This window comes from Macaca fascicularis, chromosome 8 (assembly GCF_037993035.2).
Source record: "Macaca fascicularis isolate 582-1 chromosome 8, T2T-MFA8v1.1".
Lineage (NCBI taxonomy): Eukaryota > Metazoa > Chordata > Mammalia > Primates > Cercopithecidae > Macaca > Macaca fascicularis.
The window spans coordinates 8,920,898-8,935,954 of record NC_088382.1 but is presented as its reverse complement, the minus strand read 5'-3'; the positions used below and the strand labels follow the sequence as shown (position 1 = coordinate 8,935,954).

Genomic DNA, 15,057 nt, shown 5'->3' with positions numbered 1-15,057 from the left:
CCGGCTTTTTTTTGTTTGTTTATTTTAAATATTGCCTCACTTAATAGACATTTTCGCCATTCACATTTTCAAGATGTTGAAGCAGAGATTTGAGTAAGTCTTCTAAAATCACACATCTGGGACTGAGAAGTCTTACAGAGATTCTAGAACCCAAATTTATTAACTACTAGTCTATATTGTCTCCTGGGATAAAGAGGTTCTGAAATATAGCAAAAATTCTAGTTTGAATATCTGGACCAGCCAGGAAGAATTTGTAGATGCCAGGGACTGGGGAGCTAGAACCTATGGTAAGGAAGTGACACCAAAAAAGCTAAAGCAGGTCTTTTATTTTCTTTCCCTCCCTCCCTCCCTCCCTCCCTCCCTCCCTCCCTCCCTCCCTCCCTCCCTCCCTCCCTCCCTCCCTCCCTTCCTTCCTTCCTTCCTTCCTTCCTTCCTTCCTTCCTTCCTTCCTTCCTTCCTTCCTTCCTTCCTTCCTTCCTTCCTTCCTTTCTTTCTCTCTTTCTCTCTTTTTCTTTCCAGACATCTTGGGATGCAAAGGGCTACAGCATCAGCAACACTTGGTACCAGCTTCCACAGCAACAATGAGAGGTAATGGCAGTGCTTCCACTACCAACAGGACATTACCACTTGCAGGCAGAAAAAAGACAAGAAAAATAGTGGGTGCCACATATTAGGACTTGTCTGAGACATGATGCAAGACTTTTTAGAAAGAATTTGAGGTGGGATAAGGCTGGGCTCTCTGCAGTAGTACAAGAGAAATACTATTTTGTGGCCCTTATTGGGACTTCCATATAACTTAAGGAGGGCAAAGCCTGAACACAGGCTATGGGAAATTTCCCTCTTGGAAGTCACCTGCTCATGAGTGAGTAGCAGCCTGAATGCAAGCTCTCATTTTGAAGGAATTGCCAGCCATTGATCTTGTAGGTTATCTTTATGCTGAAGCCTCCCTTAGGAAAAGGAAAACCGAAGGGTCCTGGCATTTAAAAGGACCTAGTACGCAGAAAATCCTAAGGAAAAGCAGTTCCATCATAAAGGACACAATTTGTGCTTCATTTATAAAATTATGACATTCTTTGGGGGGTTGCTTTATTTATATATGTTTCTTATAATGGAAATCGAGCTCTTACAAGGTAAAGCTCTTGTGTGATTCACCTTTGTAAATTTTTGTGCTGGATTCTGTTTGCCCCTCTACCTCCACCCTCCTGCCACCCCCATCCTACTCTCTAAAAGGACAGTTTAGCTTCTCAGTTGCTTTTTATTTTTTTAAATCAGCAAATGCTTCTAAATAAAATCATCTTGATATTAGAGCTTACAAGAATTATTGTAGTCTCCTTGCGTTAGCTATCTATTGCTGTGTAACAAATTAGCCCCCAAATTTAGCAACTTAAAGCAACAAACATTTATTATTTCACAGTTTCTTTGGGTGAGGAATCTTGGCATGGCTTAAGTGAGTGCCTCAGCCTCAAGGTCTCTCACACGGCTGCAATAAAGTGTGGGCTGGGTCTTCAATTTTGTGTGCAAACTTGACCAGGGGAGGAATTGCTTCCAACCTTGCTCACATGGTTTTGTTGGCAAGATTCACTTCGTTGTGAGCTGTGGGACGGAAAGCCTCATTTCCTCACTGTTGACCAGAGGCATTCTTCACTTCTTCACCATGTTTACCTTTCCACAGGGTAGAGCACAAAATGGCAGCTGGCTTCCATCAGTGCTATTGAGAGAAAGGGAGCAAGACAGAGCAAGCAAGATAAAAGCCAGAGTCTTTCTGTAATCTAATCTTGAAAGTGATATCTCATCACTTTTGCTATATTCTATCTGTCAGAAGCGAGTCACTAAGTTGGCCTGCACCCCAGGGGAGAGAATTACATAAAGGCATGAACATCCAGAGGCAAGAAGCATTGGAGGCCACCTTAGAAGCTGCCTAATACACTCCTGGATTTTGTTTGGGAAGTTTCTCACTAATTTGTTAGAACTTCATTGCTTTTAAGAACATTCAAAAATATTTCATCTGCTTTTTTTTTTTCTATTTTCAGAAGTCCAAAACACATAGTTTATCATTACTCTATACTAAACATATGTACTTGTTACTCTCAAAAACAGAGAAAGAACAGGTGTCTGGATTTTAGAAGACTGTGTTTTTACTGGGTACTGGAAGGAACTCTTGCATTCAGATTTTATAATAGACTTTGAGGAATGCAGATGGATTAGGAGCGTGATTCATCCCTTAAATCACATCTTGAGTAAGGTAGAGGAAGAGGGAGAATATCAGGGTGAAGGAGGAAGGACAGCTTAGATGGTGGTGGGTCATCTCCAATCCTGGGTTTCAGATAATGGGAAGGGAGGGAAATGAGAGAAGGTAATGGAGGACCAAAGCTCTGGGTAGAATCTAAGAACACAGGGCACGAGTGTTCCCTTATGTGAATCAAGCTCAAAGAAGTGGCAAGACCACGGCATAGCACTAATTGCATGGTTTTCTTCAGCAGATAGGTCTAAGACAGTCTTCCCACATTAGTTCCTCTTCCCTCACACAGGTGTTCCCAGCAATGGAAGGGGGCAGTAATAGTTATTATATGACTCAGACCAGAATAAAAGTGGTGAAGCAAGGAATATTCCCACCTGGTGACTGAGGATGATGCTTGAGTAGCAGAACCAACCAATGTACCAAAGAATGGGCATCACCCAAAGAGCTTTACAAATTTTATTAAAATTAAGAATGAGACAAAACTCAGCAGTTGCACCTAGATTAGTGACAGAAGATCAGATGAGAATGAAGATGTTTTAGTAAGTTAACATAATAAATGCTCTCCCAGATACCTCATCACTGTTTACCTCTTTTGGAACTTAAAAATAACTTGGAGAATATATGATCAACTATGAATTGACTAAGTTTAAGTTTCTGTGACCAGGCTAAATAAGGTTCCCAATAGGAATTCAGTTAATTTATAGTATAAGAAAATTACACTTTTGTAAATATGCCTAGTAGACTGACATATCCCTTACATGACTAAAACCCCATTATGCCAAAACATGTCTTTATTGATTCTCCCCGCATTCCTAACCTACTTTCTCTTCTGGCCTCTCTAGTTTAGTGAATTATATTGGCATCCATCTTTTTATTAGCTTTGAAATCTCAGAATCATCATTCATCCTTCTCAGTATATCATACGGACAATAAATCCTGCTGATCCTAATTCTGAAATTCACCTTGCATCTCTTCTTTCTTTTTAGTTCTCACTACTAGTGTTCAAGTCCTAGATTACTGGAATAGAATAATGTTGCATTAATAGATTGTGTTTATATAAAATTATATATCTCATAACCTGAAAAATATACCTTATTTTCAAAACCACCTAACATTTTAACAAATATGAACTCTTAGGCACACAGAATAATTTTATAAAACCCTAAAAGGAATAGGATGGATCAAATTCTTGGGTTCCATGAAATTATAGCTAACGTCTACATAATGCATATAATAGGGTCAAGATATGTTTAAGAACTTCACATACACTAACTCATATAATCCTAACAATACCACAATGTAGGTACCTATTGCTATCCCATTTTATAAATAAGGAAACAGATAGACAGAAAAGAAATAACTTGCCCAAGCTCGAACAGTTAACAAGTGATAGGGCTGGGATATAGTACTATGGGTGAAACAACAAGGTGGCTGTGGATGTAAATTAAGGGAGTAAATGTTAAAATGCACAAATGAAAATACAGTGTAAGCATTTATAAAATTTGTATTTATTTTCACCTGACCATCTAAACATGCAATTATAAATTTCATCCATCATGCTAATTATTCATAGACAAGACAGTTCAAGACTTTTTTTTTCTCCTGGAGTCTGAAGAAGATGAAGTTAGTCTTTTCGCTCCCTCCTTAGTTTTTCAATTTCAATGTTCTTCAGTTTGCAGCAGATGGTCCAGTCATCACAGTATCTAATTGCATGTTCATCAGCATTGCACTTCATTCTGCAATTATAATATTCTGAAGGACATTCATCAATATAAATGAAGCTTCTGGCTTTAAAAAGAGAAGACAAATTATATGACACAATATTACTTATTTTTTATTTTAAATGTCTGAAATGTTTTATAATAAATTAAAAACATTAAAGAACTTTCTCAGAAACACAAAAACAACAACAAAAGAATGCAAGAGAAAAAGTGGAGATGCTGAATAAAGACAAATGATGATTTCTTCTATAAAGAGAGTAGATAAATGAGGCAGTAGCTGGAAATGTACAGAATTTTAAATGAGAACTATTACCACATATTTCTGCCTAAAATGAATTATCCAGCTTGGGGGTGGCGTAGAGATTCATAGTATGGAAATAATGTTTAACTTCTGGAGTTAAATTCTTAAAAAAGTCATTGGGGGTGGAATCTAGTGTAAGTGGAGGAGTTGGCCTTGAATCAGAGAATGAAGAGAAGGTAGATTATGGATAAAGACAAACTATGTGAAGAGATATGGTGGTGGAAAAATGGAAAAGCTATCTTTGGTTGCTTCTCTATTCTTGGTGAAATGAGAAAAAAAGAATCCTTAATTGAGAGAAGGGGTCAGAGGAGTTGAGTCTTAGTTCCAGCTTCTTCCCAGTGTATTCGGGCTCAAGGCCATGTCTCCTTTACTAAGGAAGTTACTGAGATGTGCACAGGAGCCTATAACCCGTAATCACCCATAAATATTCCCTTTAAACCTACCAGGCCTTCCCAAATCCTTTTGTTACAATTTATAAGTTAAAATAACTGCCACGACCAACATCATGAATGTTTCCCCTTATGTTTTCTTCTGTAAGTTTTACAGTCTCAGGTAATTATGTTTAAATGTGTAGTTCATTTTGAGTTGCTTTTTGTATGTAGTGTAAGATACAGGCCCAATTTTATTCTTTTGCAAGTGAATATTCAGTTTTCTCAGTACCATGTATTGAAGAAACCATCTTTTCCCTATGATATATTCTTCGCATGTTTGTTGAAGGCCAGTTGTTTGTATAAGTGTGGGTTTATTTCTGGGCCCTCTATTGTATTCCACTGGCCTATAAGTCTGTCTTTATACCAGTAGCACACAGTTTTGATTACTCTATCTTTATAATACATTTTGAAATTAGAAAATGTGATGCCCCTAGCTTTGTTTTTCTTGCTCATTGTTTTGACTATTCGGGGTCGTTTGTGGTTTTATATGAATTTTAAGATTGTTTTTTCTATTTCTGTCAAGAGTGCCATTAGGATTTTGATAGGGATTGTATATAATCTATAAATTGCTTTGAATAGTATGGACATTTTAATAATATTATGTTTTCCAATTCATGAACATAGGATATCTTTCCACTGATTTGTGTCTTCTTTTCTTTCATGAATGTTTGCAATTTTTAATGTACCAGTCTTTCAGCATTTTAGTTAAGTTTATTCTTAAGTATCTTATCTTTTTGTTGCAATTATGAATGGGATTTTCTTTACTTGCTTTCCAGTTGCTTGTTGTTAGTGCTATAGAAACACAACTGATATTTGTATGTTGATTTTGTATCCTGCAACTTTACTGAATTTGTTATTAGTTTTAATAATTTGGGGGGAGTGAAGTTTAGGGTTTTTGACAAAAAAAAATTATGTCACTTGGAAATAGATAATTTTACTCATTCCTCCCCCCACCACCAGTTTGGATGCCATTTATTTCCTTTTCTTGCCTAATTGTTCTTGCTAGAACTTTTAGTATCATGTTAAATAAATGTGGCAAGAAGGGGCACTTTTGCCATGTTCCTGATCTTAGAAGAAAGCTTTCAGTTTTTCACCATTGAGTATGAGTGAAGAATTTCTTTTTACTTTTATTGTAAGGTAGGACTACTGGTGACAAACTCAATTTTTGTTTACCTAAGAAAATTATGTATTTTTACTTTAATTTAAAGGGTAAGCTGGGCGCGGTGGCTTGCACCTTTAATCCCGGCACTTTGGGAGGCCAAGGCTGGCGGATCACCTGAGGTCAGGAGTTAGAGACCAGCCCGGCCAACATAGCGAAACCCAGTCTCTACTAAAAATACAAAAATTAGCCAGGCGTGGTGGTGGCTGGCTGAGGCACGAGATTGCTTGGACCCAGGAGGTGGAGGCTGCAGTGAGCCAACGTCGCTGCCACTGCACACCAGCCTGGGTGACAAAGTGAGACTCTATCTAAAAAAAAGATAATATTGCTAGACAGAGAGTTTTAAGATAGTGTTTTTCTTTTTAAAACATCTTAAATATTTCACTTTCCTCTCTTTTTGCTGATGTGGTTTAGGAGAAGTCTGATGTAATTCTCATCCTTGGTTGTCCACAGATAAAGATTGTTTCCCCTTCTGGCTTCTTTTAAGATTTTATTTTTGTCTTTTCAATACGATATGCCTAGGTTTAAATTTTTTGTATTTTCTTGCTTGGTATTCTCTCAGCTTCCTAGATATGTAGATTTTGTTTATTTTCAATTTTGGGAAAATCTCAGTCATAATTTCTTCAAATATTTTTTCTGTTCCTTTCTTTCTCCTCCTCCTGACACTTCTTTACCCATATATTGTTCCTTTTGTACTTGGTCTACACTTATTAAATATTCTGTTCTTTTTAATCCTTTTTTCTTTGCTTTCAAGTTTCGGAAGTTGCTATTTAAACTTCTTTAAGCTCACTGATTCTTTCCTTGATCATATCAGTCTATTGATGAATTCATCGTTATGGGCTAACCAGTGTTCCTCCAAAATTTGTATGCTGAAGTCCCAATCCTTAGTATCTCAGAATGTAATCATATTTGAAGATAAGTTTTTTTTAAAGGAGTGATAAAGTTGAAATGAGACTCCTAGGGTATGGCCCTCGTGCAATATGACTGATGTCCTTATTAGAAGAGGAAGAGACACCAGGAATGCATGTGCACAGAGAAAATGCCATAAGAGAACACGGCAAGAAGGCAACCAGCTGTAAGCCAAGACAGGCCTCAGGAGAAACCAAATGTGCTGACATCTTGATCTTAGACTTACAACTTCCAGAACTGTGAGAAGATGAACTTTTGTTATTTAAGGCACCCATTCTGTGGTACTTTGTTATGATAACCCTATAGCAATGCAAGAATGGCCTAATACATCTATATTTATATTGGACAAAATTGACTTTAAGTGAAAAAACATAAAAAGAGACAAAGAAGGCCATCATATAATGATAAAAGGGCCAATTCAGCAAGAGGATATAAAAATTCCAAATATGTATATATACATACCCACTAGTGGAATACTTAGATATATTAAAAATGTCATTAGAGCTAAAGAGAGAGATAGACTTCAATATAATAATAACTGAGGACTTCAACACCCCACTTTCAGCATTGGACAGATCATCTAGGTAGAAAGTTAACAAATAATCATTGAACTTAATCTGTACCTCAGATCAAATAGACTTAACAGACATTTACAGAACATTTCATCCAATAGCTGTGGCATATACATTCTTATCACATAGAACATTCTCCAGGATAGACCATATGTTAAGACACAAAACAAGTTTCAACAAATTTTGAAAAATCAACATTATATCAAGTATATTCTAGACAAAAATGGAATAGAACTAGAAATGAATACTAGGAAGAACTTTGGAAACTGTACAGATAACATGGAAATTAAACAACATGCTTCTGAACAACCATGGAGTCAATGATAAAACTAAGAAGAAAATAACAAATGTTCTTGAAATAAATGCAAATGGAAACACAACATACCAAAACCTATGGAATACAACAAAAACAGTGCTAAGAGAAAATTTTGTAGCAATAAATGCCTACTGCAAGCACATAGTAAGATTATAAACAAGCTACTATGCACCTCAAGGAACCAGAAAAACAAGAAAAAAAGAAACTTAGGAGAAGGAAAGAAATAATAAAAATCAGAGCAGAACTAAGTGAATTACAGATTTAAAAAATGCAAAGAATCAATGAAACAAAAAGATGATTTTTGGAAGAGATAAACAGACTCTATAAACTGGTAGCTAGACTAACCAAGAACAAAAGAGAGAATGCCAAATAAATAAAATCAGAAATAAAACAGGAGACATGACAACTGATATAAAAGAAACACAATGGATCATTAGAGTCTGTTATAAACAACCATATGCTAAATAATCTATACGATGAAATTTTTTTATCAACACCAATAATCAATCTAACTTTCCCAAATTAATTTTAAAATCCACCAATACTTTATAATAAATACATATTAAACTGTGGTTTATACCAGAGATTTAGATTATCAATTGACTTATTTATCTTTTCTGAAGCACCTATTGCCTCAGAGCGCATTTTAATATTTATTTCAATTTCATCATTTATATAATTATACATAATTATACTTTTCCTCCATGAATGTTGATGGTGTTTTACATTTTTATTGAGATATAATTTACTATAAAATTCATTCCTTTAGAGTGTTCCATTTAGTGAGCATCAGTGGATTCTTAAAATGGAATATACTGCTGACCACTGAATGAAGGAATGAAGTACGAATATATGCCACAATATGGATGAATCTTGAAAACATTATGCTAAATGAAAGCAGACAGACATGAAGGATCACATATTTATGATTCTGTTCATAGTAAATGTCCAGCATAGGAATATACATAGAGACAAAAATCAGATCAGTGTTTGCTAGGGACTGGGAGGAGGAGATATTTCTTCTTGGGGTCATAAAAATATTCTGGAATTAGATAGTGGTGAGGTGAGTGGAGGAAGAGAGATTTCTTCTTGGGGTCATAAAAATATTCTGGAATTAGATAGTGGTGAGGGGTGCACAATTTTAAGAATTCACTGATACCCACTGAATAGAACACTTTAAGGGAATGAATTTTATGGTAAATTGTATCTCAATAAAAATACAAAAAACCCACTAACAATCGTGGAGGAAAGGCATAATTATTTGTAATTATATAAATAAGGAAATCTTGAATCATGAAGTATTATATAAATGAGGGAATCTTGAATTCTGAAGGTTTAAAATGTGCTTCAGAAATGATAAATAAGACAACCAGTAATCTAAATCTCAGGTATAAACCACAGTTTAATATATTTTTATTATGGAGTATTGATGAATTTTAAAATTTATTTGGGAAAGTCATGTTGACTAACAAATATGCTTATATATAATTGGCTAATTATGTGGCTAAAAATTAAGGTGGAATCTTAACTCTTACCATACAAAAAGTAATTTCCATATACATTAAATGATATCATATGAGTTTTATTCAACTTTAAAGGAACACAGAGACCAGGTCCTTGCCTGGATCAGTGGTGAAAGTGTCCCATGAACCAAGGATTGTGGTGGGGCACCCACCTCTTCACCTCTAGCTCTTCTTCTAGTCATCATTCGCTTTTCATTTTTCCAATTCTTAAAATTTCCTGTGTTCTGTGTGCATACTCTCACCATCTTTTGATCAAACACAACTCTCAAGTAAGTTTATTTTTTATTATTATTATTTTTTGAGACAGGATCTCACTCTGTTGCCTATGTTGGTGTGCAGCAGCATGACCTAAGCTGCATGCAGCCTTGACCTCCCAGGCTCAAGTGATCCTCCTGCCTAAGCTTCCTGAGTAGCCAGAACCACAGGCACGCGCCACTAACACCTGGCTAATTTTTTGTATTTTTGTTTTTGTAGAGATGGGATTTCATTCTGTTGCCCTTCAGGGGCTGGTCTAGAACTCCTGAGCTCGAGTGATCCACCCACCTCAAACTCCCCCAATGCTGGGATTATAGACATGAGCCACTGTGCCCAGCCTCAAGTGAGTTTATCATAGGTTCAATCACTGCAGTGAACCACCTTATTGATGTCTTTAGCATCAACTCTTCAATCCTCTGAGCAGCCTTCTTGGTACAGTAAAATCTGCCCATGCTTAATTTATTTTCAGACTCTTGAAAGACCTTGCATTTTCTATTACTTATATTTTTAGAACTTTAGAATAAAAAGTTTCTGTCTTACCTGGAGGAACTGTGGACAGCAAGTAAAGGACTCCAAAGATCAAAAACAAGACCCTCATGGTTGAATAGGTAAAGCAGATTAGAGAATCAGTAGCTGAGATGAAAAGAACTTCTGTGTACATTTAGTCCTCTTAAGAAGTGAGTTGCTGAGTGATTATTGAACCTTTCAGGAGCAAGAACATTTCTGTGTTTCAATATCAGGAGACAGCATGTAATCGTCATGACTATCAGTCATTTAAAGTACATTTATCAAATGTCAACAGGATGTGTGCAAATGTAGTAGAAAGCACAGCCATGACAAAGAGACTCTACTGAAATATCAGCATTGTCTTATGCATTCTGAAGGAACTGTAAGAATTAAGGAAGCAGTTCTGGAGGAAAAGTATTCATTTTATTTTTCTGATAATAGGAGGAAGAATGTAATACAACAGCATGCTTATTTATTAATATTTTTGGCACTGTGTGTTAGCATGCTTAAGCAATGGAATTAAATTTAAATGATAAACAGACTAGTGAGATACAGAAAAGCTTTTATTTGATTATCTTTCTGTCCAATCAACTGAACGAGATCAACTAATTTTTATATTGAAATCTAAGTCAACACAAATTGTTTGCACATCAGTTATATGTAATATGAGAAGAATTAAAGAAGAGTGGGCCTTAGAGAACCTATAATACATTTTGGAAAGCAAATAACATATGCAAAGCAATGGCAATGCGACATGAGCATATTTCTGACAAAGAGGCACAAATTACCTCTTAGACACTAAGGAAATGAACATAAACACCAGAATACTTTGCATGCCCTAGGGAATGCTTAAAGAGGGTATGAGTAAACTTTATTTATTTATTTATTTAGAAACAGGGTCTCACACTGTCACCCAGGCTGGAGTGCAGTGGTGCGATCTTGGCTCACTGCAACCTCTGCCTCCCAGGTTCAAGCTATTCTCCTGTGTCAGCCTCCCAAGTAGCTGGGATTACAGGTACACGCCTCCATGCCTGGCTAATTTTTGTATCTTTAGTAGCAATAGGGTCTTGCCATGTTGGCCAGGCTGGTCTCAAACTCCTGGCCTCAAGTGATCTGCCCGCCTCAACCTTCCAAAGTGCTGGGATTACAGGGGTGAGCCACCACGTCTGGCCAGAATATCAGCTTCAGAAATTGCAAAGTACATGCACATTCCTGGTCTTACTTGACCTTCATTCCTTTCTAGATGGTCTCACTACAGCTGAAGTAACTTTTCTCAGTACCAAGAAGGAAGTTCTCTTTCTGCCATGGCTTCTTCTGGCTGCTGCTTCTGTAATACTTCAGAGTGTTAGTGAATGGAACCTGTGGTTACATTATTTCAGCAGGTCCTCCCTGCCTTTAGAGACTTTGAAAATGACATCTTAAGTTGAGTCAGGGATGGGGAGGTCTTGAAAGAGGCAAACTTCACACAGCTTAGCCTAAGGAGGGCCCATGAGGGGCATGAAAGCTCTGGGGATGTTTTTCCGTAAACCTCCATTCAAGTCCTTTCTTCTGAGTTGCTGGGACAGTGGTGCCTGTGCACAAGCCTCTGCCAGCACCCTAGAAACTCAAAGGGAGATCTTAGGGTCACTGTGCTGGTTATTGCTGACTGTTCCATTTACTGAAACCAGAACGGCCTAGGATCATTAGCATCTCTGATCAAGAATCCAGAATTTACTGATTTTTCTCACCTATCTGAGAATTCTTTCTTTCTTGATCACGAGGAAAAGCTTTGGAAGTACAGTTTACACTGCAAAGTGTAACAAATAATTTGTGAGAACAAATAATTGAAATCCTTTATGGAACACTAAGGGCAGAATTTTCACTGCTTGATATTTTCTGTGAATATTTGTTTGCCAGCCTGATATAGGTTGGTGCAAACGTAATCGTGGTTTTTGCCATTACTTTCAACAGCAAACATCGCAATTACATTTGCACTAACCTAATAGATTTGGAGCCAGGAGGCAGGCTTGGAATCCTGCCCAGGAAGCCCAAGAACATTGTGTAATCCATGGGCTGGCAATCAGGGATATCAAAGAAGGGTCAGAGGAAGGTTCATTGCATTCTGGGGGTGGACCAGTAGGTACCAGATGAGCATTGAAAGATGACTTAGATTGCAGAGGGCTTCAGCAAAGAAGCATAAAGTGCTTTGACAAATGCCTTTCCTTAAAAGAACACCAAGAAGAAAATCAGAGAGCCATCAAGCTATCAAATATAAGTTGTCACAGTAGAAGAAGAAAGAAGGCAATTTACCATTAGATAGTTAAATTTGACCTAGAAATTATCGCGTTTTATTGCACATAGCTCTCCAGGAAGTCACCAGACTTTCAATAAAAAAATTTATAATCAAGTATTCATTGTTTACCTTCCTTCCCTGCCTTCAGCGGTACTGACAGCTTTGGGGACTTTGATGCATTATCTGTTTTTCTTCTTGTTGCTGACGGTTTTCTTTCTCTTATTTATTTATTTGAGACAGAGTCTCACTCTGTCGCCCAGGCTGGAGGGCAGTGGTATGATCTCAGCTCACTGCAACCTCCACCTTCAGGTTCAAGTGAATCTCCTGCCTCAGTCTTCCACGTAGCTGGGATTACAGGTGTGCGCCACCACACTCAGCTAATTTTTGTATTTTTAGTAGAGATGCGGTTTCACCATGTTGGCCAGGCTGGTCTTGAACTCCTGGCCTCAAGTGATCCGCCTGCCTCTGCTTCCCAAAGTGCTGGGATTACAAGAGTGAGCTACGTGCCCGACTGCTGCCAGCTTTCTAAATCCATTGTTTTCCTTACTTTAAGTCTGTCAATATCCTCAAGTTCCTGCCATGTTAAAAACAAAACACAAAATTGTCTTTCTTGTATTTAGTTTGTTTTTTTAACGAATGCCCTAGCTTTTCCCTTTTCCCCTCAGGAATATCATAGTCTCTATGCTTCATTTTCACTTTATCTTTCATTCACTTCTTTCCCCACATGTGGCTGACATTTTCCCTCAGCTTTCCATTGAATATACTTTTGCTAAATCACTCAACAAGTTTTTCTCTGTATAAGAGTAGACAAACACATATATGCCTATATCCTATATGTATATTTTCTTTTTATTGATTCCTAAATATTATTTCATTTAAAAATTGGAAAAAATAACATTATCATGATAATAGATATAACACATCACTTGATCACTTAAAAGATCATTGCTATTTTAGTTTATTTACTTTCCATTAAATGTCTCTCTCTCTTATTCTTGCGATTCACCTATAGCTTTATTTAATAGGTATTACTTTATTGTAAATGTTTTCTTATGCTATTTTCAAATACTCCAAAACAGTAATTTTTACTTTCTGCATAATATTCCACATCATGGATATTTCATAATATACTTATGTAATTATCCTTTCATTGTTGGGCATTGTTTTGTGTTTATACTTTCACTATTTAAATGTTATGAGATTGTCCCAAGGGGCTTCTCTACTATTTCCACATCAATTTCTGGTTAGGTCTCCTGACCCAAGTGGCTGCTGGAGTTGCAGGTGTGCTTAATTTATATGGAGTGAGTGAAACCATTAGTTCAACGTGTTGTTAATTGAAAGGAGAATCTTAGGATAGACTATTTTCCAATATAGGTAAAAAATGGATAACAACTTTGTTCAACTAGCAAAATAAGAGAAAAAGATAAAAAGTAAAGTAAAAATAAATGACAGACATAAAGTCAAACGAAATGAGTAAAATCACCCCACCAGTTGTTAGGAGGCAATTTTTTTCTTCTCTTTCTGCACTCAAGTTGATCAAATCTGTAGATAGATTCTCTTCATAGCTATGAGAAGCATATTGGCACAAGGTTGCTGTCTCTCTCTGTGTAAATGAAGTATTAGCTCTAGCCTGGACGTTCCCACTAAGCTTCAGAATAAAAAAATTCAACTATTTACTTGACATCTGCTTTCGAATGTCTAATAAGCAACTTAAGAATTCCAGAATGAATTTTTGATTCATACCACTTTCTCTGTTAATACTTACACTGCCCTTAGTCTTGCTCTCTCAGTGATGGGCTCATGTACCTAGTTGTTTAGGTTAAAAAACAAAAACAAACAAAAACTCTGGGGATACCTTTGATTCTCTCATTTCATAATTACAACCCATTAGCAAGCCCAGCTCTATCTTTAAACTATCCTCTGTCACCTAGGTTGGAGTACAGCGGTGAGATCTCTGCTCACTGCAAACTCAGCTTCCCAGGTTCGAGCAATTCTTGTGTTTCAGCCTCCCGAGTAAGTGGGATTACAGGTGCTAGCTACCAATTCTCAGCTAATTTTTGTATTTTTTTGTAGAGACAGGGTTTTGCCATGTTGGCCAGGCTGGTCTTGAACTCCTGACCTCAGGTGATCTGCCCGCCTTGGCCTCCCAAAGTGTTGGGATTACAGATGTGAGCCACTGCGTCTGGCCTGCCTTTGCCTTTATATAACAATAAAATTAACTCCTTTGGGGTTTATCAACGATATCCTCATAAATTAGTATCAATATAATATGTTCCATGCACAGAATCATATAATTGTATACAGTAAATATGGCCTTCTGCAGAAGATATAGTCAAGTACTCCAAGAGATTGCATGTAATTCACCCAGTCTCATTATCAAAAGGCACAGACAGCCTTTTCCCAGAAATCTTTTAAATGTCCCTAAAATGTGGATTTTGCACCTCTGGATGAGGTATCAGAGCAATATTGCCCTAAAATCTCAATGGTTAAGATATGGTCAGGTATTTCTAACAACTAGCACAGCAGTAAAAAACCAAAAGGGTTATCTTTAGATCTATATCTTTCAAATAAAGAGACATAATTCATCTTTGGATTGTCAGAAGACATTTCTGATCTATTATTTTATATGTGATGCTGTCTTACTTTTTGAAAGTTTACAGGCAAAGGTCTCTATTTGAGTGAATTTTCTAACTCCTATTTACTTTTACCTTTAACTGATGATTTCTTTGCTATAGCGGTTTTCAGCTAGGGACAATGTTGCCCTCAGAGGACTTTTAGTAGTGTGTAGAGGTTTTTTGTTTGTTTGTTTGTTTTGGTCACAGGTGGGAGAAATGTTTTAGAGGCAAGAAAGG

At 36.8% G+C, this 15,057-nt stretch overlaps 1 protein-coding gene across 1 annotated transcript; it reads right to left on the bottom strand.

Moving 5' to 3' along the window:
- Window positions 1–3,781: 3,781 nt before the first annotated feature.
- On the bottom strand, window positions 3,782–10,203 carry LOC102129503 (beta-defensin 131A-like). Its single transcript, XM_005562569.4, has 2 exons — window positions 9,967–10,203; window positions 3,782–4,027 (listed from the first exon to the last, which is right to left on the bottom strand). The coding sequence occupies exons 1-2, from the start codon at window positions 10,085–10,087 to the stop codon at window positions 3,864–3,866; spliced, it is 285 nt and encodes a 94-aa protein (XP_005562626.1). The 5' UTR covers window positions 10,088–10,203; the 3' UTR covers window positions 3,782–3,863.
- Window positions 10,204–15,057: the final 4,854 nt, after the last annotated feature.

Coding starts and splice junctions, on each gene's coding strand:
- LOC102129503 (XM_005562569.4), bottom strand. CDS start 10,087: ATGTACACAGAAGTTCTTTTCATCTCAGCTACTGATTCTCTAATCTGC. Junction 4,028..9,966: donor GCTGTCCACAGTTCCTCCAG/GTAAGACAGAAA, acceptor CTCTTTTTAAAG/CCAGAAGCTTCATTTATATT.